The sequence below is a fragment of the Sinocyclocheilus anshuiensis genome, unplaced genomic scaffold (assembly GCF_001515605.1).
Source record: "Sinocyclocheilus anshuiensis isolate Anshui unplaced genomic scaffold, SAMN03320099.WGS_v1.1 scaffold152, whole genome shotgun sequence".
Lineage (NCBI taxonomy): Eukaryota > Metazoa > Chordata > Actinopteri > Cypriniformes > Cyprinidae > Sinocyclocheilus > Sinocyclocheilus anshuiensis.
In genome coordinates this window covers 1,446,378-1,473,335 of record NW_015555781.1, presented here as the reverse complement: position 1 = coordinate 1,473,335, position 26,958 = coordinate 1,446,378, and the positions used below count along the sequence as shown (strand labels likewise).

Genomic DNA, 26,958 nt, shown 5'->3' with positions numbered 1-26,958 from the left:
TGCTTTGCAACGATTTGTATCGTGAAAAGCGCTATACAAATAAACTTGAATTGAATTGAATTTAATGACAGGTTAGATTTTTGTGATTTTTTTTTTTTTAAATGAACGATCAAAAGGATAAACAAATCAGATTTATTTTCTGATTTTTCTGAGTCAGGCTGGGTTTCCAATTATGTATATTTATATAATTCTGAGTGAGTTGCGGCCACAGTCACAAAGATTCTGTAAATAGAATTTAGAGCTATGAGGAACAGATTTTGGTTCTGATTAAGATGATCATGCAAAACTCATTACTTTGAACACACTGGACTGTTTACTCTGATACAAAGTAAAACAAATCCTAGTGTTAAAGAAATCCAGTCCGAAGCTAGGGTTATATTCCATGCAGATATTTTGACCCAGGTAGGCTACACAACACTGCATTAAGAATCCTTCCATTACTTTTCACATACATTATCAGGTCTAGAGTAGACAGAAGGTCCAGAGCCTCAATTTATATTACAGGCATGGCAATCATGACAGAGCACCAAACTAACTCTCCACTATGCTTTTTATCATAAGTAAAGCCACGATTCAACAGCCTCCCCTGGTGGATGCAACGAATCATTTGTAACGAGAATGATCTAGATGCGCATTGAGCCTTTAGAAGTCCGATGCATTTGAGCGAATCGGTTCACTCGGACAATTCACAGCAAGAAGCTGATTAAAAACAGTGATTCACCGAGACACTACTAGACTCATCTATCAGCAACGTTTCCAGAAGTAAACAAATGTGAAATACTGCCTTTCTGTTTGTATAATTACATATGTCAAAAGTCTATTGTTTATAATTTCAACATGTCACACTCACAGCATAGTTTTGGTATAGTCCCAAACAGAGTCCTTTCAGTCGACTCTAACAGACGAACGAATCATTAATACGAATCTGTTTTTTTCTGGGCTAAAGTGATCGGAAATTACCATTTTATGTTAAATACGACATATTTCCACTTCATTCAATCCACTGACAGCGATAAAACAGTCCAAAACATACAATTCACATGCATTTCTCTTATGAATGCTCTCACTCGACATTCCTACAGAAGAAAGCAGATGTGATCTGATGTTTCCAGCGGTCTTGGCGTCCTATTGTTCTCATGAAATCTGAACATTCATGCGTAGTTTTGTGTTTTTACCGTTAAATATCGCATGCGATTAATCGTGCAGCCCTAGTTTTTACTAAAAATTACACGTAGACGCTAAATGCAGTTTGTGATGCGAGTATCCTCTGATGATTAATTACTTCATACTGGAAACTGAGTGAAGTTTGGAATATAACATATGAAACTGTGCCCTCAGAGCGCAGGCGCGGTGGCCAAGTGGTAAGGCGTCGGTCTCGTAAACCGAAGATCGCGGGTTCGAACCCCGTCCGTGCCTTTTAAGTCCATTACAGTCCAACATGGACTCATAATATATGGACTTGGTGAACAAAACATGTTTACCTCAATGTTGTACAGCCCCTCAACGTGTTCACGGTTTACCTCAAGAAGTTGGGAACGAAATAAACTGAGAAATGGGCATCATAAGATTTGTCTGTACTGGGGGTCATCAACTCAACAAACACACCTAAACCAGGTCTTCTGATCACTTTAAGATTTCGGCCAGTTGTGTTGGAGCAGGCTGGAACTTCGCAGGACAGTGGGTTACCAGAAGAGGAGTGTAAGATCATATCATACATCATGAGAAATCTCACTTATAGGCAGTGAACGTTGTATGGTCGATTGGGTGCATTTGTTTACCTAAAAAACCCCAGTAGCTTAAAAATGTGTGCGATAATACCTCTATAATCTTGCAGCCCGTAGTACACTCGTTTTTGCATTTCCTTCTAAGATTTGTTGCCATCCCTACAGATACAGTTACCGCGTACAAACCAAACCAAACCAAACACCCCGCAGCGCCACTTCCGGATTGTTCCCGGATTTTGTTTTGCATGTTGAAATGTGGGAGTCTGAAACACTCATCAGCAGTGTTGGGGAAAGTTACTTTTAAAAGTAATGCATTACAATATTGCATTACTCCCTAAAAAAGTAACTAATTACGGTACTTAGTTGCTTTTTCTGGAAAGTAATGCGTTATATTACGTTTGAGTTACTTTCGCGTTACTTTTTAAATATAAGCAGGGCTTGATTGTTTTTAATATAAGAAGTTCTATTTATAGCAAATATAAAAGCCCTTTCACACCAAAAAGTGTAATGAATAAACCTCAGGCTGAAGCAAAAGTAAATTCACGTCTGTACAGTAGAACACAGGAGAAGAAACACTCTTCAGCAATAAAAAAGCGAAGCACAATTGTTTGTTTATCTAAAGTCATTTTTGCTTATTAGTATGGTTGAACTGGATCATCAAAGGTCAGCAGCAAAGACATCAGTTAATAAAATGGGATTAGATACATTTGTGTTATTTAACATATTTAATTATTGCAGGTTTGCGTCATATTCTGAGTTTGCATTTCACTGTTTTAATTCATTTTGATTAATACTAAATCTGTTTTTTTGTGAGTGGGATTAATTAATGCACATTCACATTTAGTCTAAAACTACAGTAACATCACGTTCACACAGCGCACACAACTCCTCTGCACTTCTGATTTCTCCCAATATGGGGACAGGAGACTTGTCAGTCAATAAATGGGAAAACAAAGTAACTGGCATTACTTTTTTGAAAAAGTAACTCAGATATTTTCTTGTACATTAAAAAAGTAATGCGTTACTTTACTAGTTACTTGACAACAGTAATCTGATTACGTAACTCGCGTTACTTGTAATGAGTTACCCCCAACACTGCTCATCAGTTTCCTATTTTATATATATATATATATTATTTTGAGCTTTTAGAAGATTTTAAATTCGAGGTTATTTTTCCAACATTATCAGTGGATCCAAACGACTGACTGACCTGCATAAAAAAAAAAAAGAATAAAAAAGAGCTGCTATTAGATCTAATGAATATCAACTTATAATGTTGTGACATTGTGTGGGTCTGATGAGTATGTTCAATTTTATTTGTAAATTGTATATGCTAAGAAATGCTGCGTTATTCAGCAACCTGACACGTCAGACAAATTCAAATGCTGAATAAAATAAATCTATATTATAAAACGGTAAGTATGACTAATAAATCGTTAATATGATTATGTATACACATGGAATAATGTATCAGCAGCATCTTGTCTGACCAAACCGGATGTCTGTGTGTGACGTCATCTTTCGCAAAAATCAACGTCACAATCTCAGCAACAGAGGGCGACAGAGAGCAAGACATCAACGCTGTAATCCTACAGGTTTGATTGCAGATGAATAAATCACGTTTATACGTATTCAAAGACTCCACGTCTGACATATCTGTGTCGTTCAGCGCAGAACAAAAGCGATATAGAACTGCATATACAATTGCATCATTAATGTAATTTAGGTCTTCCGTTCAACTACATCCCAGTCCAAAAAATAAAACAAAAAAAACCTGGATGGGCGCTATTACGAACATTTATCTATTTAGCTGACAAAACAAGTAAACTCGGCCAGAACGACTCGGGGGTTTCTAAGAACATCCCTTCCTAGTTTCTATATTTGGAAATGACTTCGGAAACAGAAACTGCTCCCTATCCAGTTCCACGTGTTTAACTTCGCTCCCTTTTAACGCAAAAGAAAAGCATCGGGCAGCAGCAGGACGCTCGCATGTGAGCGATTCTACATACTGCCACCCATTGATGATCATCAATAGACTGGAGAATGTCGGCAAAGAATTTAACGCACAATTGGCGTGTGTTGCTGAAAATGGCATCTCCCCCTGCACGGCCCCTGCTTACCTAGTAGCGTGACCATGAAGCAATGAACGAGCAGAGAGAGTCCTTACCATGCACAGAGTAAGTCTGCTGCTCTAGACGCTTGCTCATCTCACCAGCAGGAGCACGTATAGCGTGCACTTAAAGAAACAAGATCTCATTCAAATCAGCCAGATGTTTCTTTCAATCCCACAGTGCTTCTTTATTCATTCGAGGTAAGTTTTATTACATCGATATGGCAGGTGTGACCGAAATTGGGGCAGAATACTTATTAATTCCACTGATGATGTCATAATAGACATTCTGCGAACCCTTGCAATGGGAATTTGCGTTTGAATTTAACAGGGACTTTAAATAGATTTAATAGAGATGTGTCTTTTAAAGCAACAGCATGGCATTTTAGGTGCATCTTGCTCCTTTTCGCGGATGTTGCTTCCCGACAGAGGCAGACAGATTGTGTCTGAGAGAGTACCTGAACTCTCTACGGAGTCGAACACACTGTCTGGGACTCAACTGACGCCTAATTGTCTCCTAACAAAAGCCCGTAATAAGTCGGATAGCGTTTTAATAAAGCTTTCTAATGTCTTCCTCAAATCATACGCTTGAAAAGTTAATGTGATCGATTTTGTAGCCACTGTATTATGTTAGTGCATATGTGTAACATTTTTCACTTGGAGCCATGGCTGAAGAAGGTCACTTGCTGTGATTTGTGATGAAATGTCTTAGAAACAAACCTAAAAATGTCAAATTAATGAGCATGCGTGGCATTTGCCATATTCAGTTCAATCCAAGTTTATTTGTGTAGCACGTTTCACAGTACAGCTTCACAGAAAATGCATATGTTTCAGTCTTACAACCAGGAAGTATTCTGTCATCAGTCAGAGATCAAAATAATGCCTATATGGCTATAAGATAATACAAGTTATGTGCTTAGTTAAAAAAAAAAAAATTGGGTTAATATTAGTCATATCAAGGAAATGCTCAGAGGCTGTTGTATATCAAATTATAGAGGGAATGAATGCTTTAGTCATAACTGTGGTAAATATATTTAGTCATATTATTATCTGTCAGTGTTTAAATATATATGCATTGTGATTTCAGTGACGGGACTTTGGGGGCAAGATGAGTTTTGATCTCAGTCCAACTGGCCCGCAAAGTCCCGCTTCTGGGACTCACTCTAACAGCGTGACAAGAGTACATAGTTAAACTTAAAATAGTTCTTTCTCAAACAACTGTACCAGTAACAGGTACTTAATTTAATATGATTACATCATGTTGACATGTTTGTGCCCTATTGTGAGGCAAATGGTTTTATTGCGTAAAAGTTGTGCATAAACTTGTTCAGTCATACACTATACCACTTCTATAAGGGAGTTTCCCCAGCGATTGCATAAAAGAACAATTTTTGGTTTCCCCAAGAATCTTTCAGTGAACAATTCTTAAAGGTTCCATGAATGTTAAAGGTTCTTCATGGGAACCAGTGTCACAAAATCAACACACTGTTGCAAAAGCATATGATCCGAATTTGCGCTAGAGTCTAAATGTAATGCCGCAGGGAGAATGAGGGGCTTTTGGGGGCACTTGTGTTTCAGTTTCACCATCATAATGCCCCTAAAAATCCTTATTGCTCTTGCACTGATCACCATTTATATTTGAGATATTTACATGCATATGTTATGAATGCGTAGTCTGCTCTTATTGCAGATGAATTTTGCTTTAGGCAATCTAAAGGAGTTGTGTGTTCCAAGGACTGACCGCCACAGCCTGCCTACACTTACGTATGTTACATTAAATGGACATTGCTAATACCACCAGTCCCATTCATTTGGAAATATCGCACATTATGTTTGGTGCTCAGTTATGTTGTGTTTCCACCGATGGTGGAAACAATCTGGTTTCATTCTCAGTCTCCATTTTATGTCAGGCACAGTTTGATCTTCTTGCTGAAATATATAGAATGTGCCCATCCCCTGAGGGCCGCTCAAACAGACAGAACAGACAGGCACCAAAGGAATTTCTACAGTCCGAGTAAATTCGCATCTCCATGGAAATCATTTGTCTGTCGTTACAAAGAATGCTGGTCATAAATGGATAGGAGTTTGACACTCTACAGGGGCCATTCACGTCAATCATGATTTAATTATGAGACGCTGCCCAAAGCTATATATATTGCTGACAAGAATAAATGAAAATTGGAGTATTATACACTGCTATGTGCTTTATGTAAACAATACAGGCATTTTTTCTGACAAGGGGCAACAACAAAAGGAATGATCATTAAAAACAGTAGAAAAAGCCATAGAAACTTTCGTTAATGTGTCTTGGTGATCTTTTAGTGCACTCTAAAACATATCATGCCATGTTATTATAAGAACAAGGGGTCTATTGCTAGTTGAGGGAGCAGGATGTGATTCCCAGAATGTGAAGAGCCTAATGCCACATGTTAGTAAGGGATAGTTTTGTTATGACTTGCCAAAGTGCAATACTTGAGATTATTGAGTAGTAAACTTTCACATACTCTGTGATTATTTTTAGTCATCTTTAATAGAATTAAATGGCCTATTGTTCATAATCACTATAGGAACAATACATTTGCAGGCATTTTGGCTTGCATTCTAGCTTTAAAATCTCGGGGCACTGGGCACAAGTCCTGCTGGAATTAGCTGTGGTGCTTTCTCTGTTCTGTGGCTCTGTTATGGCTCAACTCATAGTAATAGGAGAAGGGAGAGTTTCAGATGGGAAAGTAATTATTGACACCCCACTCAGCCAACAGTTCATCCTTCCTCACTGAACTCACTTCACATGACAGAGTTGTGATGCCTGTACTGTAATAGATTTTAGTGACACATTTGCGTATGTTAATGTTTATTGATATAAATAGGAAAGCAAACAGTCTGAGCAACACGTGCTTTCCAGCCACTTTCAAAGAAAACTCTTTTAAATGAGATCTTAAAAACGCCAAACAAGTTCTCACTTAAAATATGTTGACTCTCTAAACAAGCATAGTGTTGTATTTCTTGCTAAGTCACTTGCTTATTGTTCCTTTTGACGTCATTAAAGCCTCTGAATCAGTTTTAACGAATGCACTGGAGAGCCATTTGTGCTGAGTTGGCAGTTCACATTAACAGTTTTACATGAAATGGTTTGTGTTGTCAAAAACCCCATGTAGAATCTTGCCCTGACAAAAAGAGTCCTCATGCTCATTAAAGGAAGAGTTCACCCAAAAAAATGAAAATTTAGTAAAATGTACTCACTCTCATTCAAGATGTATTGTAGATGAGTTTGTATCTTCACTGAAACAGATTTAGAGAAATTGTATGTCATGTGCTCACCAATGGATCATCAGCAGTGAATGGGTGCCGTCAGAATGAGACTCCAAACAGCTGATAAAAACATCACAATAATCCACAAGTAATGTAAGTAATCCACAAGCTGCATGTTTGTGATAAACAAATCTGCCATTAAGACGTTATTAACCTAAAACTGTTGCTTCCGGCTAAAATATGAGTCCTCTATCCATTATATTGCTTTCTTCAGTGAAAAAGTCACCTCGTCTGAATCAAGAGAGAAATATGCACAGATCAAGCACTGTTTACAAGCCAAAACAGTATGTCAGTGGATTTTGATATGAGACATCAAAAGACGATGCCTAAAATTGATGTTTTAAAGTTTTTAAAAATTTATTAAAGATGGGTTTGTTATTCTTACAAACACACAGCTTTTCACATGACATTTTTTAAGGACTGAAGTCATGTGGATTACTTGTGGATTATTGTGATGTTTTTATCAGCTATTTGGACTCTCATTCTGACGGCACCCATTCACTGCAGAGGATCTACTGGTGAGCAAGTGATGTAATGCTACATTTCTCCAAAACTCTTCTGATGTTTGGGCTTGTTTTATATATTGTACACAAATTAAATTTAGCAGTAAAGTTAGTGTTTCTGTATAAAGCTGTCATTACTGTCAGCGTACATTATTTGATAACATAAGAAAAGCCCATTATATCTAATTATAAACTAAGCCATTATGTTAGCTTTATTTATAACAGATCAAAAACTGATTAAAAGATCTTATCGTTTGCTCAAATAAGTGAACCTCTTGAGAAGTGGTTGGAGCATAATGTGAGCGAGAACACAGCTTGTGCCTCCTGAGTGTTATTCCATGTTTTTTTTTATTATGCTCATCTTGCATGTCAAGACAGACGAATCAAACAAAAAAAGTTTGGAAACAGGCAGCAAAAATGGTTTCTCTCTTCTGTAATCTACATCTTTCACCCTTTCCTCGGGGTAAAGTCGCAGACTCATACCAAAAAAAATAAAAATAAAATATGTTTTGTAAACATCACCTGCCTAATTTCAGTGCTTTCAAGGTATTTAATTGAATGGATTAATAATGTGATAGGCCGTATAAAAAGAATATGATTTTAACATTTACATAAGAATGATGTCATCTTTTCATTGTATGTCAGTCTAAATCAGTACAGTGTGTTTGTTACCAAAATAAGCACTGTGAGGTTTAGACAAATTGGACTGAATCCATTGGGAAATAAACTTGTCTAGAAACGATGAGCTGAGGATGCAATTATTACAGTTTAAAAACTAATGTAAACAACCAAATCATCAATATTGCTCACAATAGGCCTGTAAAATGTGTTTTTTTATACAGTTCATACAGTGCATTGCAAAGGCCCTCAATCAGCAGCCATAATTAGAGAAGTAATTCATGCGTGCCGCTTTCTTCATAAAAAGACCTTTCATAAACAAGAAACACTTAAAGGGATAGTTCACCCAAAAATGAAAATTCTGTCATTAATTACTCACCCTCATGTCATTCTAAACCCGTAAGACCGTTCATCTTTGGAACACAAGTTAAGATATTTTTGATGAATTCTGAGAGCTCTCTGACCCTCCCATAGACAGCAATGTAATTACCACGATCAAGGTCCAGAAACATAGCAAGGAGATCGGTAAAATAATCCATGTGACATCAGGGGTTCAACCGTAATTTTACGAAGCTACGAGAATACTTTTTGTATGCAAAGAAAACAAAAATAACGACTTTATTCAACAATTCGTCCACTGAACGTAAACAGCGTATGCTATTCTGTGTCAGCTGCGTCACGCGGATACGTTTTCTACGTTGTTTACGCTTTGATTTGAACGAAAACAACGTATCTGTGTGGTGCAGCTGACACAGAATAGCATACACTGTTAAGTTCAGTGGATATTCTCCAAAATGGCATCAGGGTGACGCGGAGGAGACGAATGTATCTGGTATCTCTTAGATATCCTTAAACAAAAGGTTGGGTTATCCTTTCGTAAAAAAAAAATGTGTTGTTAATATTGTTTAAATCCTGTGTTATATCACACAGAATATACAGTATATAGAATTATTACATTGTCTTCAACTTACAGATACTGTGAACGCAGCATCATGTGAAAGCAGTAGTTTTTGTTGCCACTTTGGGATTGATCTATTCGCAGTAGTCATGAGTCATTTATTCTCTGAGCGAATGTGTCCACTGTCTGGTAATGGGGGGATTACCAAGATAAATCATGTAGTATTCAGCTAGTCATATGATCTTGATCATGACTCCGTGAGGCAGTCTTGCTCAGTGTAAAATAAAATAGCTTTTTTTGGCCGCTGATATGACTGCAGTCTTCATGAGTGGACATCATTTTAAACTTATTTTTCAAAATTAGACAGGAAGATATTGATCCCGTGTGAGAAACTGTGGTGCATTACAACACAGTCAAAACTGTGCATTAGACAAAAAGAAAAGTTCACATTTTAAACAAGATAGACAATTTATACAGATAGGCTAATATTAATTCTTGAGGTGACTTTTTAATCAGAAGACAATAGACACTCTTGAGTCTGCTTTAATCTAAAATTTGTACACTTAATTTTTTAGTTTTGACCATTTCTGCCTATTTTCACTCTCATAGATAATGTTAGACCTCAGAGAGAAAACAGACAATTTTACACATTAAAAATGATTAAATTAGCAGTAAATTACTTTTATCTGCTGTTCACACAATCAACATCTTCATCTGCACTGATGAATGGAAAAGAATGTGGGATCTCTTTTTAAAAGCGTGAAACGTATGGCGCCACGGTAAAAGACACCGGTCTACCATGTTTACAGACAATAACAGGCTGTTTATTATAAGCGTGAGCTGCAGTTTTGTCGTCTGCTGCTTTAAAGAGAGTTCACCCAAAAATCAAAATGCCATAATTTACTAACCCTTATTTTGTTCCAAACCTGAATGAGTTTCATTCATCATTCATCAAATAGTTGACTTTAGCCATTGACTTCCATAGACATGAGGGTGAATAAATGAGGACAGAATTTACATTTTTGATCTGAAAGGGTTGTTTTTTTTTCCTGAATCAGACTTCTGATTCTAAATTCTAATTCTTCTAATTCTGATTCTAAACAGCACATTAGCAAATACTGAATACTGAAGTCTGTACACACATCTTTATTGTGGAAATGTTGTCAAGAAAATTTTCAATTTTAGTATACAATGCTATACATTACTTAATCAAAACAGCTTTGCTAAAGCTATGCAGTTTTGAAAATAGTGACACTGCCATCTCGCTACTGAGAAACAGCTGAACTAACAGCTTTGCCACTGTTAACGACATTACTGCATAGTGATACAGCTTCTCTGTGTTTTTACTGTCTTGTTTGTTGACCACTGTTGTTAGCAAGCCCAAAAGTAGAGTTTACCACCACAGCAGAGATTTCATGACGATTAACAGTACAAAACTTTAAAGACCTGTGTTTACAAAATAGTTATCTCTCGCCAAACGTGCTATCAAAGTTGTCTTGCCATCTGGTGCACATTTAAAAGAGATTACAGACCTGACAGTGCTGGTTTTGTTGTTTTGATTTGCCAGTGGGCTCAGTAATGGATCATGCTCTTTGGCTTTCTACGCTGTCTTTGTGGTTATCACGAGCTCATCACACACTGGCTACATGCTCCTCTGATACAGTACATTGACTTCTGACTGCTGCTGCAAACATCTTATTTCTCAGCACTCTTAAAAATCAAGATTCCAAAGGGAGTTTTCACAGCGATGGCATGTGTGACCCTGGACCACAAAACCAGTCTTAAGTGTCAATTTTTCAAAATATTGATTTATTCATCATCCGAAAGCTGAATAAATAAGCTTCCCATTGATGTGTGGTTTGTTAGGATAGGACAATATTTGGCTGAGATACAACTATTTGAAAATCTGGAATCTGAGGGTGCAAAAAAATCTAAATATTGAGAAAATCGCCTTTAAAGCTGTCCAAATGAAGTTCTTAGCAATGCATATTACTAATCAAAAATTAAGTTTTAATATATTTACAGTAGGAAATTTACAAAATATCTTCATGGAACATGATCTTTACTTAATATCCTAATGATTTTTGGCATAAAAGAAAAATCTATAATTTTGACCCATGCAATGTATTTTTGGCTATTGCTACAAATATACCCCAGCGACTTAAGACTGGTTTTGTGGTCCAGGGTCACATATAAGAACCATTTTTTTTGGATTCCTGAAGAACCTTTTAGTGAACAGTTCTTAAAATGTTTTTCTTTCTTAGTGTGAAGAACTTTTTAATAATCAAGAACATTTTTTTAAACTATTAAGAACATCTTGTCCAATAGAAAGTTTCCATGGATGTTCCATGATTGCCAGTAAAGAACCTTTATTTTAAAGAGTGTGCAGTATATGTTATTCACAATGGACCATGAATGCAATATCGATATTAAAGGAGTATTCCAGGTTCAGTACAATCTACAGCATTCATGACATGTTGATTACCCCCCCCCCCCCCAAAAATCTACACTGACGCACTTATAATGGGAAATGAAAAATAAAAATATAGATTGAACTTAATAGGATAGTTCACCTAAAAATAAACATTCTGTCATTTACTCACCCTCATTTAGTTCCAAATCTGCATGAGGAATATAAGACATCTTGAGAAATATCTCATTGCTTATTTTTGTCCTTACAATAGAAGTCAATGGCCACTAAAACAGTTTGGTTCCCTACATTTTTGTAAATATCTTTTATGTTCTACAGAAGACAGAAAGTCATATGGATAAGACATGAGGCTGAGTAAATGAATTTTCATTTTTGGATGGACTATTCCTTTAACTTGAACTATTCTTTTAAAGACATTTCATAATGCAGTGGTGAAAATGGCATATGGACCGAGCTCCTCACCTCCCAATATTACACAAAGAAACACATGTCAACTACAGTGCAAGTTATCTATTGAGAGGTGTTTTTGTTTAGAGGGGGTGAGGAAAATGCTGACTGGCTCTATTGTCGATGAATGCCTTGCAAGGCTTAAATTTTATGATCCATGCTTCCTCTTCCTGCAGGGATATTACCACGTGGCAAACCATTAGTCTGCATTCTTTGTATCTGTATTGCTCCTGTTGTGTGGGAGAGGAGCGTAGCCATGCTGTCATGAGTCATGGGGTCAGGGAGAAGCAAGATAGAGACACACACACAGACACACACACACATTAGACGAAGCTCCCTAGCAGTTCAGCTCTTAACTGAAACCACATGCCACCCCCTCACAGCCAAACCAAATGAATGAATGTCTATTCTGAATAAAAGCTGAGCCCAGCTTCATGCATTAAGGTGACTGGCAGTCATCTGATATTCATTTGTTAGCATGCTTGTCTCACCGCTGCCATTTTTCTTGTCTGCGTTCGCAGCGAGGAGCTGTTGTATGTCTTTGGGTTTTGGGGGAAACTCGCTGCGATGATTCCCAAGTGGTAGTCCTTGAAGATTTACTTCCTGTGTGCTCTTGTGGCTGCTGTGTCTTGGGCCTTTTTCAAAGGGAAATGAGAAAGGAAGCCAGTGCACATGGCTTTTATTTCTGAGTCACATCTTCAGTGTTTCTGCCCACCGAATGGATTTATAGTTTCAAAGTGAAGGACAAGATGCACATAAAATTACATGACAGTGTGTGCAACATCTGTAAAGACAGCGGGCAGTTATGGATCAGTGGGACCGCTTCCCTATCTTTCATTTACATGTTTATGTGACAAGGCCAGGGAAGAGTTTGTAGACTGAAACAGTTGAGACAGGTTACGACTTGAGTCACTGCTCCCAGAGAAACAGCCCGTTTGAGAAAAAAGATTAATTGTATGCTACAAGTCCAGACATTTCTTTCGTCAGCCAAATCAAAAGAAAGTATCGATCGCAGATCCATGCCATTTTCACATACCCATCTATCTATCTGTCTATCTATCTATCTATCTATCTATCTATCTATCTAGCTATCTATCTATGTCTATCTATCTATCTATCTGTCTGTCTGTCTGTCTGTCTGTCTGGCTAGCTGTAGCTGTCTGTCCATTTCATTCAACACATTGATTATTGAATACTACTGGAATCAGTATTTACAGTATTGATGAAATATAATCAAACCATAAAAAATAATAACTACAAAAAAATTAAAAACACAACAGCACAATAAAACGTTAACTGCAGTATTTCTTTAACTTCTTAACTGGCTTAATTTAAAAGGCAAAACAAAGATTGACAACTGTAAACATCTGAAAACATGGTTCGGAAAAGAAGTACATGGGACCATAGAAACAGAATGATGATGAAGTATTACCTCCATAGGTAATCTAATCCAATTGGTTCACGTTCCACGTAATCAATCTCGTTATCCTGAAACTTTCATGATCTGAATATTGTTGGCCAGTTTCCATATGCATTAGGAATAATGCAACGGTGCAGCCTTTTGAGCAGTTGTTTCAATTGATGGGTAGATCATTGCAATGAAATGAATAAACAATCAAATTGCATTTTGAAATGGTAACACTTGAATGTTGTGTCAACAGGTGATTTTAGTTCAATTTAAAAATTGTCTTATGTTTATATGTATTGTATCTAAGCAATGGTAAAAAGTGTAGATTAGAAAAAATGACATCAAGGTTCTGATATTAATGCCAAGGCGATTGTGTAAAAAACCTGTAATAGATAGCCTACATATAGAGATATTATTATTCAAAAATGATTTTATACAAAATAACAAAAAAAAATCTCATTAATTAAAGAAAACCATAACAATTCGCTACTCCTGTTGTGACAGATTCAGTCTTTTAGTTGATCAGCAAAATTAGAAAATCAGTTCTGAATGCCACTTCAAGCTTTCTAGTGTTTTTGGTGAAGAACTTGTTTCCAACGGTCATTTGTGGCAAAGAGGCAACAGTTAATTGAATAAAAGCTCATTTAGTAAATGAACTGGCGTCTCTAAACTGGCAGTATAATGTTGGATCAGTAGTGCACCAAAACAAACTTTCATCCATACAGACCATTCAAAGTCTAATAGTTTGAACAAAATGGATGGGAAACACCCATGAAAAAAATACAATCATACTTGAAATATTGACTTTACTGGCAAATAGTCACAGAAAACCAGAAATGCTAACTAATGTCATAAGACTAGGTCAGCTGAGCTGATACAACACCATCTACACTCTTAGCGCTGTTACTTGAATTCAGAGGTTCCGGGACCAAAAAAAAAAAAGGCTAGAGATTCTTTCCTTGCACCAGTTGCCAGGTAGGAGACAGTGAGAGGAGCTCCATATGCTAGCTGTGATCTCCAGAGACTTCAATTAGATCCATCTCTCAGGGTGTGAAGCCACAGCAATATGCTATCAAGTTACACCAATTAAGCCATGGTCAGCCTTATCGTGTGATCATAATGCTTTCTACACAGCCAAACGTGGAGTTTAAAGCCCTTTTCTGGAAAGACATGAGGAATGCTTTTTTTTTTGGATGAGTAGGCCCTATAGCTAATGCCAAGCTCCAAATAAACCCGCTGATACAACTTGTAGAGCTGTTCGAGTGCAGGCCATTAAACCTTGAAAGTAATTATAAGGCTTGCTATTATGAAGGTGATCATCTAGGCTGGATTACACATGGGAACAAGATTATACAGTACTTTCTGAAGAGAAGCAATTACACCCCTAGTGAAACTATATGTTACAACTTTTATTAACCACCTTAAAGACAGAGTAAATTGGTCACCACTCGTGTTCTGTATACTGCATGGATGTTTCTATATATTCCATTTATCTTGTGTTTGAAGGCATTACTACTAACAGAACCTTTGTTTATTGTGATCACTAGATTCCTTTAAATGTTCAGAAGAAGCCACTGGAGACCTTCCTGTTCCCTTTTCCCAGCAGCTACTTGTTAAAGTATTTAAAGGTGCCGATTGTGATATTTCTTTCTAGTTTTCCACTTAACAGTCAATTGAGTCCAGGTGTTTGGGACAATTGCACAATTGTACTCAGAATTCATGATCATGTTTACATGTTGCCTTTCTCTTGTGTTGTTCTGGGAACTTGTACAGAAGCCCTCAAAAACACATTAGGACACTGCAGAAAGTCACTCTAGGACACTGTAAATTGAGAGAAAAAGCATCATTTGTCTAGCATAATTTGTTTGCAGATGAAACTTTGATATCAAACTGAATGAGTTAAACTTAATGAGTAAAATCGATCAAAAGTACTGTCTTTAATTGGTTTGGACTGCAAACGTTCTTAAATTGATTGACAAATATCCATTTTCCAAGTAGAAAAGTGAAGGCATCATGATTTCTAAGATTAAGCATGTTAAGCTATATTCCTTTCCATCATTAGTTTTATGTTTTCCCCTGACCTATACAGTACAGAAGGATTGAAGTTACAGTTGTTTTGTTTTTCAGCTTCCAGCAACCAGATGCACTTCATGGCGATAGATAAAGAAAACCCATGCGCCAGGAGTTAAAAAGTCAAACAAGTAACAGCATTGTCTACAATTTCAAGATGCTCTTGGAGGAAGTAAACAAGCAGACATACAGACGTGAAAATAAGAACCCTCTTCTTTCCCCCCCTTCCATGTGACTGCAGAGGCATATGACTTCCATAACTTCATCGCTCATTAACCGCTGATGGCAGGACACAATTGAGTGAGTGTTTGTAGAACTTGCCCTAGATATTCAGATCTCAGTCCTTGGCTTTGGCTGTTGGGCAGATCTTCTCCTGTTTCAGATAGCTTCACCCTGCCTGACAACAGACCGTGCGGAACTTCACATGAGAGTCCCATGTAAGGAGTGAACTATGGGATGCAAAGGCTAGTTATGACCATTTAAATCCCTTAACAAGCACCACAGAAAAACAAAAGACAGATTAGCATGATTTACCATGGCAGTGTTATTAAATTAGCTCAGACACATGAGCCAACAATTGAGTTATTTAAATGTGCACAGACAGTGGAATAGCTATGTAAGCACTGTGTAGCCTATTCTTTGTCTATTAATGATTTGGTACACCAGACTTTGTAAGGTCTTGAATAGAGCTAGTATTGATTAGACCAAAAATACATAGGAAATAGGCCTAGGCTATCTTTAAAAAAAAAAAAACAATATTCCCTATTAGCATTAAGGTTATGCTTGAACGACTTTAGGCTAGTCGTTGTGTGGGCTTGGCTGGGATGTCGTTTAAAGCAATGCATTTATAAAATGTCTAATTAAATGATTGATTATATTATGTTGTATATTTTAAAATAACGCTGATAACTCTCAAACAATAAAGTGAAAACGAACAAAGTCCTATTGTTGTCTGTGGTTCGTGTGTAAATAAAAACTGATGGTATGATGCCACCTAGTGGTTGATTTCATGCATCCAGCAGACCGATGTCTAGTTTCACTCAGCTTCTTACCTTCAAATAAAAGACAACAAGCTCTATTAATGAACCTGATGTCATTTCTGTGTAATGCTGGGAATGAGAGCGAGGATCAGCATTAGACCTTGAGAAAGGACGCACACCATTTATGAGGAGACTTTTAAGGACACGAGGTGGGTGGGAGCTAGATTTCCTCCTTGGCTTAGAAAAGACAACACAATATTTGCCAGCTTCAGAATTCCCATCATTCCCTGGATATTAACACATTAATTTTAGGTAAAGGAAATTGCACACCAGACCCCAGCTATGGTCATATTCAAAGCTCCAGAATGATCCATTCATCATGTTTAGTTTGTATGCTGAGTAATAGGCTACCTCTTTAATGCTACATTCGTCTGGGCATAAACTGTATTAAAACTTACTATCTTTTCTTTGGGACTTACAAAGTTATACGAGTTTGAAAGTATTTAGATTAATTATATGAAGGTGTATTTAAAAGTTATTTAAACTGTTTTCACATTGTCCACAACAATATTCAAAAGATCACTGCCCTTTTCTGTTGTTTGTGATTTACTGGATAAGGTTTTTTTATATATATATTTGTAATTTAAATTGTACTTGATTAAATATTTTAGAGCTTGGCATAACTAAAAAATTGTGTTTTCATTATAAAAATGCCCATGGAGATTTTATTAATTTACATGACTTTTTTTAAAGGTTTAGAAATCACCCTAGTGGGGAAAAATGTATTTGAAATAATTGTGCTAAGTAAATACATTTACATGCTGAGGTCCAACTAAAGATACACTTAAGTATATTTGATTGTGCTAAAGTGGAACTATTGCATATACTTTAGGTACACTTTAAATCTCTTGCATTTAAAGATTATTATACAGAGATCATGCAATCCTTATTAATAGTGATATTAAAACACATTTTAGGCATAATATTAAGAAATGTGTATTGTGCAATAAAGAAATACTCCAAATAAAGTATAATTATAATTTCATATCAGTAAAGTCTTAAGTGATATGTCAATAAATATGCTAATGGTTTTGAAGTACTATTTTAAATAAATTATGGCATAGGGTTTTTTTCACTAGGGCACACTTCACACTTGAATCTGTCATATCTGAAGATATGACAGATTCATATCTTCATGTGAAGTTGTATTGACTTGTTTTAAGTCAGTCTAAAGCAGGGGTGTCCACATTCTGTCCTGGAGGACCACCGTTCTGCAGAGTTTAGCTCCAGATTGCCTCAACACTCCTGCCTGGAAGTTTCTAGCATGCCTGGTAAGACCCTGATTAGCTGGTTCAGATGTGTTTATTAATTGCTGTTGAAGCTAAACTCTGCAGGACCCCGGCCCTCCAGGACCGAGTGTGGAGAGTGTGTACAGTCTGCTTTCCTAAAGCAGCTGTATGTAGTTTTGTGTTTTTTTGCGACTTTGGAGCCCCCAACAGTTAAATGTAATTCCATGTCGTAAATATATTACTGTTTTAAAACTGGATCGCTGTAGATGTGTATTGGTTGCTGCAGTAAATGAGTATGCCTGTACCCGCTTACCAGACTTCCATACTCGAACATACGTTTGGGGCAGAGTGTGGGAAAGAAACCAACCCTATTGGCCTTATTATGAGTCAGTGTATCATCAGAATGATTTTGAAACTGATTTCAAGGTTTAAAAAAAAACGTACAGTTGCTTTAAGCACACTATGGAAGTTTGAGGCCCCCTATTGGGCCCTGTGAAAGTAACATTTAATTGAAATGTTGCCTGTTGTCTGTAAAGTGCACAATCAGTATGAAATCTGTGATCATTCATTCATTCATCTTACCAGGGCTAAAGTTTGATGTTTGATAATATTTTGATATTTTATAATAAACTTATTACAATTTCTTTTGGCATAAACAATCGTTTGATTTTTTATTTTTGCATGTAACAGTGTCTTTTTTTTTTTTTTTTTTTTTTGCTGTTTCATGAGTGAATTTTGATTAAAAAAGCCATTAAATTGACTATTGAAAGATTATGTCGGTTGCATTTATTAGATGGTGTGAATATCAGATTCAATTAAGTTGACTGTGCACCAGATGCAATAAATTGCTTCTCTGTCTGTTAAGGTGTGAAACAAATGGTCCATACAATCAGAACATCAAAGGCACAGTGTTTCTCAGGAAGTGCCAATCCTGTATGTCTTGCAGCTATTTTGCGTATTGTGTCTGCATGAGGAGGTCCTGACAGGACTCTACCTATTGTTTGTGACACATTTACTTTAATAAGCCTACGCTGAGAAATAACTAGCCCCACTCTCCCCTGCAGTGCCATTCAGAAAACGCACTGATATCATGACTGAATTTAGCCAAATCTAAAAAATGAGCAATACTGTGATATCTTGCACATATTTTAATCCATTCACTTTTGAAAGTCAACTATGCAGATAGAAAATACAAAATACACATATGTAGAAAATAGAAATCATTTGAACAGAATAAAGTCTGTAATAAACATCAAACATACAATACAAGCTCAAAAAGATTTGTTTACCCAATTTTTAGTAAATGACATTAGTAAATGTTGCAGGTAGGATGAACACATCCACAGAGGAAATCTGGCCACAGAGCATATTTTTGGTTGTATGGTGCCTTTCGGAGGCATCTGGCTGCTTCCCTGTCACATCGGCAAAGGATTTTCGCACATCTGTCATTAAGCGCATCTGCGTTGAAGACATAAATGTAAATTGTTGGCTGTGTAAAATGAGTAGTTCGCATACAGAGTGAAGGAAACCATATTTTAACCATGCATTAAAACCATCTTTATGCCTCTTCAACAATATACTGAGTGTTTCCTATAGCACGTTATTGTGTTTACTGCGGGAACAAGATCTTAAAATATCTTGTGGTTTGGTTAAAAACACTGCCTCTTTTTAGCCTGAAGTCTTCCATCTGTTATAATACACACCCTGTATTACTACTACTTCCTGAAGCTGAAGGAAAAAACCAAACAAAACGTTCGTAGTCATATGTTTCCACAAGTTCACTATCCCCTTTTAAGCCTTACTGACTTTTTCTCTTTCTTATTTCGATCCCAGGCTATTATAATGTAAAACGTGATTCTAAAAGAATGTAAATATGCCGGTTTAATATCTAAATAGCACATCATACCACAGTCAGCCTCCTCTTCTTCGCACGTCCACAGATACCTGTCCGTTTTGGTCCGACAGCCTGCGAATTCTGCATCCCCATAACAGCAGTCATGTTTGTGGCAACACCTAAAGAAGAACAAATGACCTTGAGATTATCAGTAATGAAATGGCACAGAGGACCTAGCCCAGTTCTGTCTGGTTTTGAATTGTTTTCTCATTATGTAACGTATAATTCAAGTAGACTTGCAGAAATACAACGTGATCTCATACATGAAGGGCCGCTGAGAATGTCGGCCAGATAAACTGCTGACTCTGTAAGATTAGATTGAGCAGTCCCTCGGTGGAATGTGGTGTAATAATATTAGCAGTTTTGTTTATTCGTTTTCAACCCGCTGTCCACTTCCGAAGAGCTCTTTCACTGGGAACGGAGATATTGGTCTCTGCATCCTTAACTGAGGTTAAGGGAAATTGTAATTTTGTGTGTGGGAGAGCTGGGAGTAAGACTTTTCCGGATGTCTGAGGGAATGCCACAGAAATGAACACACTTTGACCAAGATGCATGGAGTAAATTTAATAAGAGCAATTCTAACCAGATATTTGTAAGTAATGTGGTGTCTTACCAGTCTGCTCTGTCTCTGGGCCACCCTTGACCCCCGAGACCACAGTAACATCCGTACATCGCATAAGTTAAAGCTGATCGTCCCGTGCTGCACTTGATCACGCCAGCTAGTTCCAGCAAACCCCTTTTGCTCCGTGAAGACCTCTGTGGCTGCAGAGAAGCCATACTGACTGAAAAGAGTAAAATGGTGAAAGTGGTGAATGCTGGTGTTCATTATAATGTATCCAATTTTTCTTTACATTTATATTTATTCATATAGTAGACATTTAACTTTTTTTTTTTTTTGCTGTGTACTTTTAAAACACTTTTCCATAGTCTCATATATAAAGCTATGGTGTTATGTTACTATATCCCTAAATGTTTTACATTTATAGTCATTTATTGTAACTGTCTGTAAGACTTACGGAACAACTTCAAATCTATTGTCCAGAGTTTCCCAAGGAAAGAATAGGGCCATTTTTCATTCCACGGATGAAGTGTTAGATTCCAGTTTTGTGGGATTTCTTATGGGTCTAAATGACAGGTGTATTTTACTCTTAGTCATAAGTATATATTTTTTAATGATCTGCTTGAATCACTCGGGTAATTTTATTAACTTTTTTTTTTACCTATGCTGTAAAAAAATAATTTTCTAAGTTGTAAATAAAACAAACATTATTTAAGCATGGTTAAAAAAGTCTTTCTACTTCAAAATATCATGTTTCATTTATTGTATTATTTGCCATTTATTTGAGAAATTTACCAGCAATTTCTGAGTGAAAATAGTTTCATAAAGTATTTTTTTCAGCCAACTTTTGTCCACTCTGCCCCCAATTACATAAAAAAACAATAATAAATAAATAAAGCAAGCTTAGGTTTAAACTTTAAAACAAACTTATTCATAGTTTGATTGTATTGTCAAAAGTTTTTTTTAAAAACATCTAAATTAGTTGTTAAAAGCTACTAAATGCATGCATTTTAAAAATACTAAATGCATTACTCAAAGTACCTTTTAACAATTATTTAAAAATTATTATTTTTTTTAATTAAATAAATTAATTATATATATAGCCTACTATTCACACAAACACACACACGCACAAACACTACATGTGTCTAGTAGCGACCCCATCTTATTTATTTAATAATAAATGTAGATGATATAAGAAAGCAGTGTGAGAGTGACTAGTTAAATGAGATGTGAGCAGCCTCACCTGTAAATAGCAGGAATGTGTGATACAGCGCAGTCATTGTGCTCACAGGTAATAGTCCAGTCTCTGCTCAGTGTCGGATAAACAGAGTTCCTCAGTGCTGGGCTTTATTTAGATGCTAAATAATCTCAGGACATCACTGTAATCCTCGCACTCTCTCACTACTGGAGGCTGCTGTTTCCTCAGGGCTAAAATTACGTTAAAAGTTAAAGTCTGGGAATGTTGGATAATGTACCCCCTCTGACGACTGCTTGGGTGTTCAGCTCGGGACCGCCCTATGATGGCTGGTTGGCTTTTCCACACAAGCAGCTTGAGCTCGATAAGCTGCCAACTGGGAGGTCATGATCGAACACTCCAGCACGCAGCTATTTACTCTCTCCTGCATCTGTAAATGAACTATTCATAAACTGATTTAGACTTTATACACTGAAAAAAAATAAATGTTTTGTTGGATCAAAGTAAAAAATGTTAAACTTGTAAAACTTGTTTCAAGTAATCGGTTTTAATCTGTGTTGAATTACTGTTTGGAAAAAAAATAAGCTGAGAGACAACCATTTTAAAATGTCAACACTCATTGACATCATTTCCACTTTTAGCATTGCATAGAAATTTGAGGAAGAATTTGCAACAGGTAATAGTGAAAACTGCTTTAAAACTGCATGGCTTAATAAAAGCATAACATTCCAGAATAGAACGTTCATCCAAGAAATTCATCATCCATGTGCCATTGAAAAAAAGCCACTCACATTCAGATAAACTTGCATTATCTTAAAAAAAAAAGACAGTCTCTCACATTTGGCCAAATTTGAAAAATTAGAATACAAGGTCAACATTATAAAATTATAGATTTCAATGCATTTTTCAACAATTCTGATATTTGGTGCTTTTTAAAAAACATTAATTCAATGGAAAAACGCCATCTGTAGTCTAATTTTTCAGGGAAATCGTCATCATAAACATCCTTTATTCACCCTCTTGTAGTTCAAAACCATCAGACTTTGGTCTGATTAAGATATTTTATAGGCCTAATGAAACCTGAAAGCTTTCTTTCCCTCCAGTGACAGACAGTCCATGTAACCAAGGTCCATTTCTTATGTTTTTTTTGTTCAACATATTGACTTTTGGACTCAATTTGTTTTAATAGCATCTTTGTTAACATTTTTCTGTATTGGGTAATCTGTGCAAAGGCAGATTCAATATCCATTTTATTATTCAAAGTGGAAGCAAATTTTAAAAATCCATAAAAATAGACCACTGACTGTATTTATAAGAAGGACTTTTTAGGAATATTTACTTATTTAATTTTTTACAGGTGTTTTACGTGTATTTAATTTGTTTTCCACTACTTTAATGTGCGTAGCAATAACACAGTAATGTTATGTATACTATTAGCCTATTCAACGTGACATAAGACGCATTAATTTACTATTGTTCACACTGACACTGTTAAAGAATATGCTTATTGTATTTACGTATGTACATAGTTACTTAATTGCAAATTAAATAAATGTTCAAATCCCATAGAGAAAATACAATATACAATTGTATATTTTAAAGAATGCCATCAGTTTGAAAATGACCGCAGCTGTTTTCGAGTACGTCTGAAGAGGGCGCTGTAACCATCCTCAGCTTCTTACTGAAAGAGTGAACAAGACGTCACGAAGATCACGTTGCCCATAGAAGAGACAGGATTGACGAACACATGAAAACATTAGTGATTGTATGGAGCACTTTCTTTCCCGCTGAACACTGATCTACTTAAGGTGAGTGTTTTTTAGGGTAGTAACACAGATTTTTTTCGCGTACATATGCTCGGGTGGCCGCTGTTAAACTGATGTGAGTGGGCAGAGGTGCGCGGTAAAAAGGCTATTATGCTAGTTTACCTAGCGACACAAGAGGTTGCATGACCAACCATTTGGCTAGCACACAAGACCTAGACCTACGTGTTCCTGGTTTCACGGATAAACAGGTCAGAGTCTCGGTGCCAGTCTTGCGGCAAAAAAATGCCCACTGGCATAGACAAGTTTGTGAAAACATTTGGCTATACAGTGGCTTGTGTTTCAATAATGAGCGAGCTGCCTTTGGTGACAGTGCGTCGAATGCGCGTTCGAACAAACGTTAGGGACCCCGGCTCACTTCAGTTTGAGACAAAGTTAGCGTTTCTTTATCGCGAATGTTTTCTTTATGAACTATGCGAGAAGTTTTCTCTGGCTAATATTACATCAACCGATATGAGACGCCACTTTTCGATGAATTTCCCTTGACTGCCGCCAAGGGGACCAAAGTTAAGGAAGTATGTTATTGTATACTGCATTCCTTACTGGTTTTGTCGCGTATAGTCAGACATGCAATACAGCGGTGTCCGATTTGGGAGTGAATCGTTCTTTTCAGTCGGATGATTTGAATGAATCCGTTTGCAAAACCGAACTGAAGTGAGAATTCTATCTGTCGGGCTTGTAATAGGCCAAGAACCGACGAATGAGCTGATAGTCAGAACGTTTTTTTAGAATAATCCAGATATGTGAATTTATTTTAGCATTGTTTACATTATAAATACTTCATAGGTTATATTATATAAAAAAAACTAGAAATTGTAATGAGTAAGCACATCAAAAATTCCCATGCGCATGTCAATATTTTCTTGAAGGCACAAAAAAAGTTTCTTGTGTGCATGCAAAAGTCTGTAGTTTTGTTTTAGGGGCTTTGTATGTTGTCACTTCGAGAAAGTCGTGTCATTTTTATTTGTGTAGCACTTTATACAATACTGATTGTGTCAACAGTGTCAAACAGGAAATAGTTAGTCAATAAAGCAAGATTTTTTTCATTTTCAAAATTCATTTTTTTCCAGCTAAAGTCAGTTCATTGATGATTCAGTGATATCATCATCCAGTTAGCCCTCTTCCAATAGTGTCTGTGCAATCAGTCAAGCGTCCCTAACTAAGCAAGCCAAAGGCGACAGTGGCAAGGAACCAAAACTCCATCGGTGACAGAAATGGAGAAAAAACCTTGGGAGAAACCAGGCTCAGTCAGGGGGCCAGTTCTCCTCTGGCCAGAGAAACCAGCATTGTGTGGTTTAATTCCAGGCTGCAACACAGCTGCAGAGGACTTGTCTGGTTTATTTATTAATTAATAAATAAAGCCCTGAGAAAATAAAAAAAATATTTACAAATGACTGTACTATGTACCAAACATAAAGTTGAAAATAATGCTCTATGAACCATTTATGTTAAATATGGTCTGAGAATCTACTGAGAGGTTTGGTAATTTTAGTCTGGAAAAGTATGGAATTTTTAGAAGGAAAATGTGTAGGAACCCTGGTTCAATCGACGAATCGGTTCTTTGAAACAAACTTCTGAAGAACCAGGTTGCGCAAATAAAAGTTGAACATTCCATCACTGTTGAGAAAGCATTGCTTTTTTTTTAAACCGAGAGCAGAACACGAATACTTTTCCTATTTCACTATATGACACGTGTCAATACATGATACTTAGGAAAATCTGTGTTAAATTAATGTAATCAATGTAAGGTCTGATTTCTGTATATATTTATATAAATCATAGGTGTTGACTGCAGTAAAGTCCTACACGCGTATGGGAAGATGTCAGCCACAGGCCAGGACCGAAGCAGTCGGTGGCAGGACATTCAGAAGGGCTTGCAGTTCATTCAGTAAGTGTTCAGTATGCAAACCTGTGACCATCAGCAAGTTTTGATCATGAAGAGACGACTGAAGTGGCTTCAGTTTGTGTTATAGAGGGAAACAGAGAGAAATAGTTTCAGACTGACTTCATCCACTGATGATTTATTTCAGTCCCATGAAAATAATTTAGTGGCAGTTAAAACACTTTCAGGAATGCAAATTACACACTTTGTCACCCAACCTCACTAATTCATGACCTGTTGTTTCCCGGCAACTCTGTCATTGCTCATGTTTTTTGCGCCTGTGTTTTAATGGTTTCAAATGGTCTTCTTAATCGTAGGTCTACCCTGCCTTTTCCTGGCACTCAAGAGCAGTATGAGGTATGTGGTTTCCTCTCACAATCAATCCAGCACTGATCACAGTTTTTGATTAGATATTTATATTATGCATCGATTCGTTCCTCTAGGTGTTCATCCAAAGTTTGGTGAGGAATCTGTTTGGTGAGGCAAATGATGTGTTCCTTGAAGGCGAATGGGCGCGATCTGTTGAATTATACACCGAGTCCTTAAACATAGCAGAGTATGCTGAATCAGAGGACATCATCATCTCTCAAGACCTGAAAGAGAAGCTTTATGCGAACCGTGCTGCATCCTACTTGAACATTGTAAGAATCTGCATTCATATGGATATGCAACTTTTATTCAGCAAGGATGCGTTAAATTGATCAAAAACGACAGCAAAGGCATTTATTATTTTACAAAACATTTCTTTTTCAAATGTTGTTCTTTTCAACTTTCTGTTCATTAAAGAATTCTATTCATTAAAGAGTCAATAAAGAAAATATTAAGCAGTTTTCAACATTGATAACAATAAAAAATGTTTCTTGAGCAGCAAATCAGCATATTAGAATGATTCCTAAAGAATCTTGTGACACTGAAGACTGGAGTGATAATGCTGAAATTTCAGCTTTGCCAACTCAAGAATAAATTACACTTTAAAAATATATTGCACAGGGCTCCAGACTGCGACCATTTTTTCTGCCGGTGCGACTAATTTTTGTGAGTGGTCGCACTGACGCGACCACCGCGTTGTCCAACTCAAAAGCGCTGCCATTTCTGTTGCATTTGAGAAACATCAAACGGCAAACGAGATGAAAGCGAAACTAAACCACGCTACGTTTGAGCTGCGCAGCGCGGACCGTTTATCAGCTCGGACCGCGACGCAAACAAACTTGTCCGAGCTCAGAACAGCTTTACTCGGGAGCAAAGTTGCTTTCGCGACACTGTTACTGCACAGATGCAACAGTGCTGCAAAAAATACATCAAATCACAATTATAACCAGTTTATAACAGCAGAGGAGCACTTATTGGCTTATTAGTCATTCATTTCTACTTTTTTTCCCTATATTTTGAAATGATAAAATCCCTATTATAAAATATAAAATCATCAACAAATCAGATTTTGTCAGATCTTTACACTTTTTTTGTGTATGAAGTAAGAAAAGTCACAAAGTGCCTTGAAAAACAAACTTTTCTTCAATTTGCTACCAAATCAAACATAATCACTGAAGTTGGTCAGTTCCATAAAAGAATAATGGTACATTTAATAAGAGTGAAATATATACGTTTTCTATATAAAAATTAGATTTTGCACCTGTTACTGTTGTTAAAAGTAAATTTTGTATACTATGCACTTAACTAAAGCTTAGTGCTTTCCTGTCAAATCTGTATAAACCATAAACATTAGAAAAATAAACAAGAAATTAACATGTAATATTATTAGTAACTGCACTTATTAATGCAAAACAATAGTAATTTTATGATTAAATTATCTATATT

At 36.5% G+C, this 26,958-nt stretch overlaps 2 protein-coding genes, 1 long non-coding RNA gene and 1 other non-coding gene across 6 annotated transcripts in view; 3 read left to right on the top strand and 1 right to left on the bottom strand.

The window, feature by feature from the left end:
* The first annotated feature begins 1,344 nt into the window (after positions 1 to 1,344).
* Positions 1,345 to 1,416, top strand: trnat-cgu (transfer RNA threonine (anticodon CGU)). The gene has a single exon. It is a non-coding gene; the product is annotated as a tRNA-Thr (tRNA).
* Positions 1,417 to 3,503: 2,087 nt separating this feature from the next.
* LOC107674668 (uncharacterized) lies at positions 3,504 to 16,772 on the top strand. 2 transcript variants are annotated; one of them, XR_001632525.1, is made up of 4 exons: positions 3,504 to 4,035; positions 14,996 to 15,076; positions 15,576 to 15,649; positions 15,760 to 16,772. It is a non-coding gene; the product is annotated as an uncharacterized LOC107674668 (long non-coding RNA). The 2 variants fall into 2 exon arrangements; XR_001632524.1 differs by having other exon boundaries at positions 15,576 to 16,772.
* Positions 16,773 to 19,096: 2,324 nt separating this feature from the next.
* Positions 19,097 to 23,838, bottom strand: LOC107674667 (group 10 secretory phospholipase A2-like). The gene is made up of 5 exons (XM_016468715.1): positions 23,805 to 23,838; positions 21,487 to 21,549; positions 20,295 to 20,463; positions 19,694 to 19,800; positions 19,097 to 19,245 (listed from the first exon to the last, which is right to left on the bottom strand). Exons 2-5 carry the CDS (start codon positions 21,521 to 21,523, stop codon positions 19,097 to 19,099), a joined length of 462 nt encoding a protein of 153 aa, XP_016324201.1. The 5' UTR covers positions 21,524 to 21,549; positions 23,805 to 23,838.
* Positions 23,113 to 26,958, top strand: part of LOC107674666 (zinc finger CCCH domain-containing protein 7A-like) — a 20,894-nt gene continuing 17,048 nt past the window's right edge. The window contains exons 1-4 of one of the 2 annotated variants that reach the window (XM_016468714.1): positions 23,113 to 23,246; positions 25,044 to 25,149; positions 25,461 to 25,500; positions 25,587 to 25,784. In XM_016468714.1, the coding sequence (XP_016324200.1) occupies positions 25,082 to 25,149; positions 25,461 to 25,500; positions 25,587 to 25,784 (306 nt within the window). In that variant the 5' untranslated portion in view covers positions 23,113 to 23,246; positions 25,044 to 25,081. The remainder of the gene's footprint in view (positions 23,247 to 25,043; positions 25,150 to 25,460; positions 25,501 to 25,586; positions 25,785 to 26,958) is intronic. The other variant, XM_016468713.1, reaches the window with a different exon arrangement.

Bases quoted from the DNA above. Each gene is read 5' to 3' on its own strand.
- LOC107674667 (XM_016468715.1), bottom strand. From the start codon at position 21,523: ATGACTGCGCTGTATCACACATTCCTGCTATTTACAG. The intron at 20,464-21,486 runs GTGAGGCTGCTC...TACTCTTTTCAG, and splicing joins CACATTCCTGCTATTTACAG to TCAGTATGGCTTCTCTGCAG. The intron at 19,801-20,294 runs GTAAGACACCAC...GTTCTTCTTTAG, and splicing joins CCCAGAGACAGAGCAGACTG to GTGTTGCCACAAACATGACT.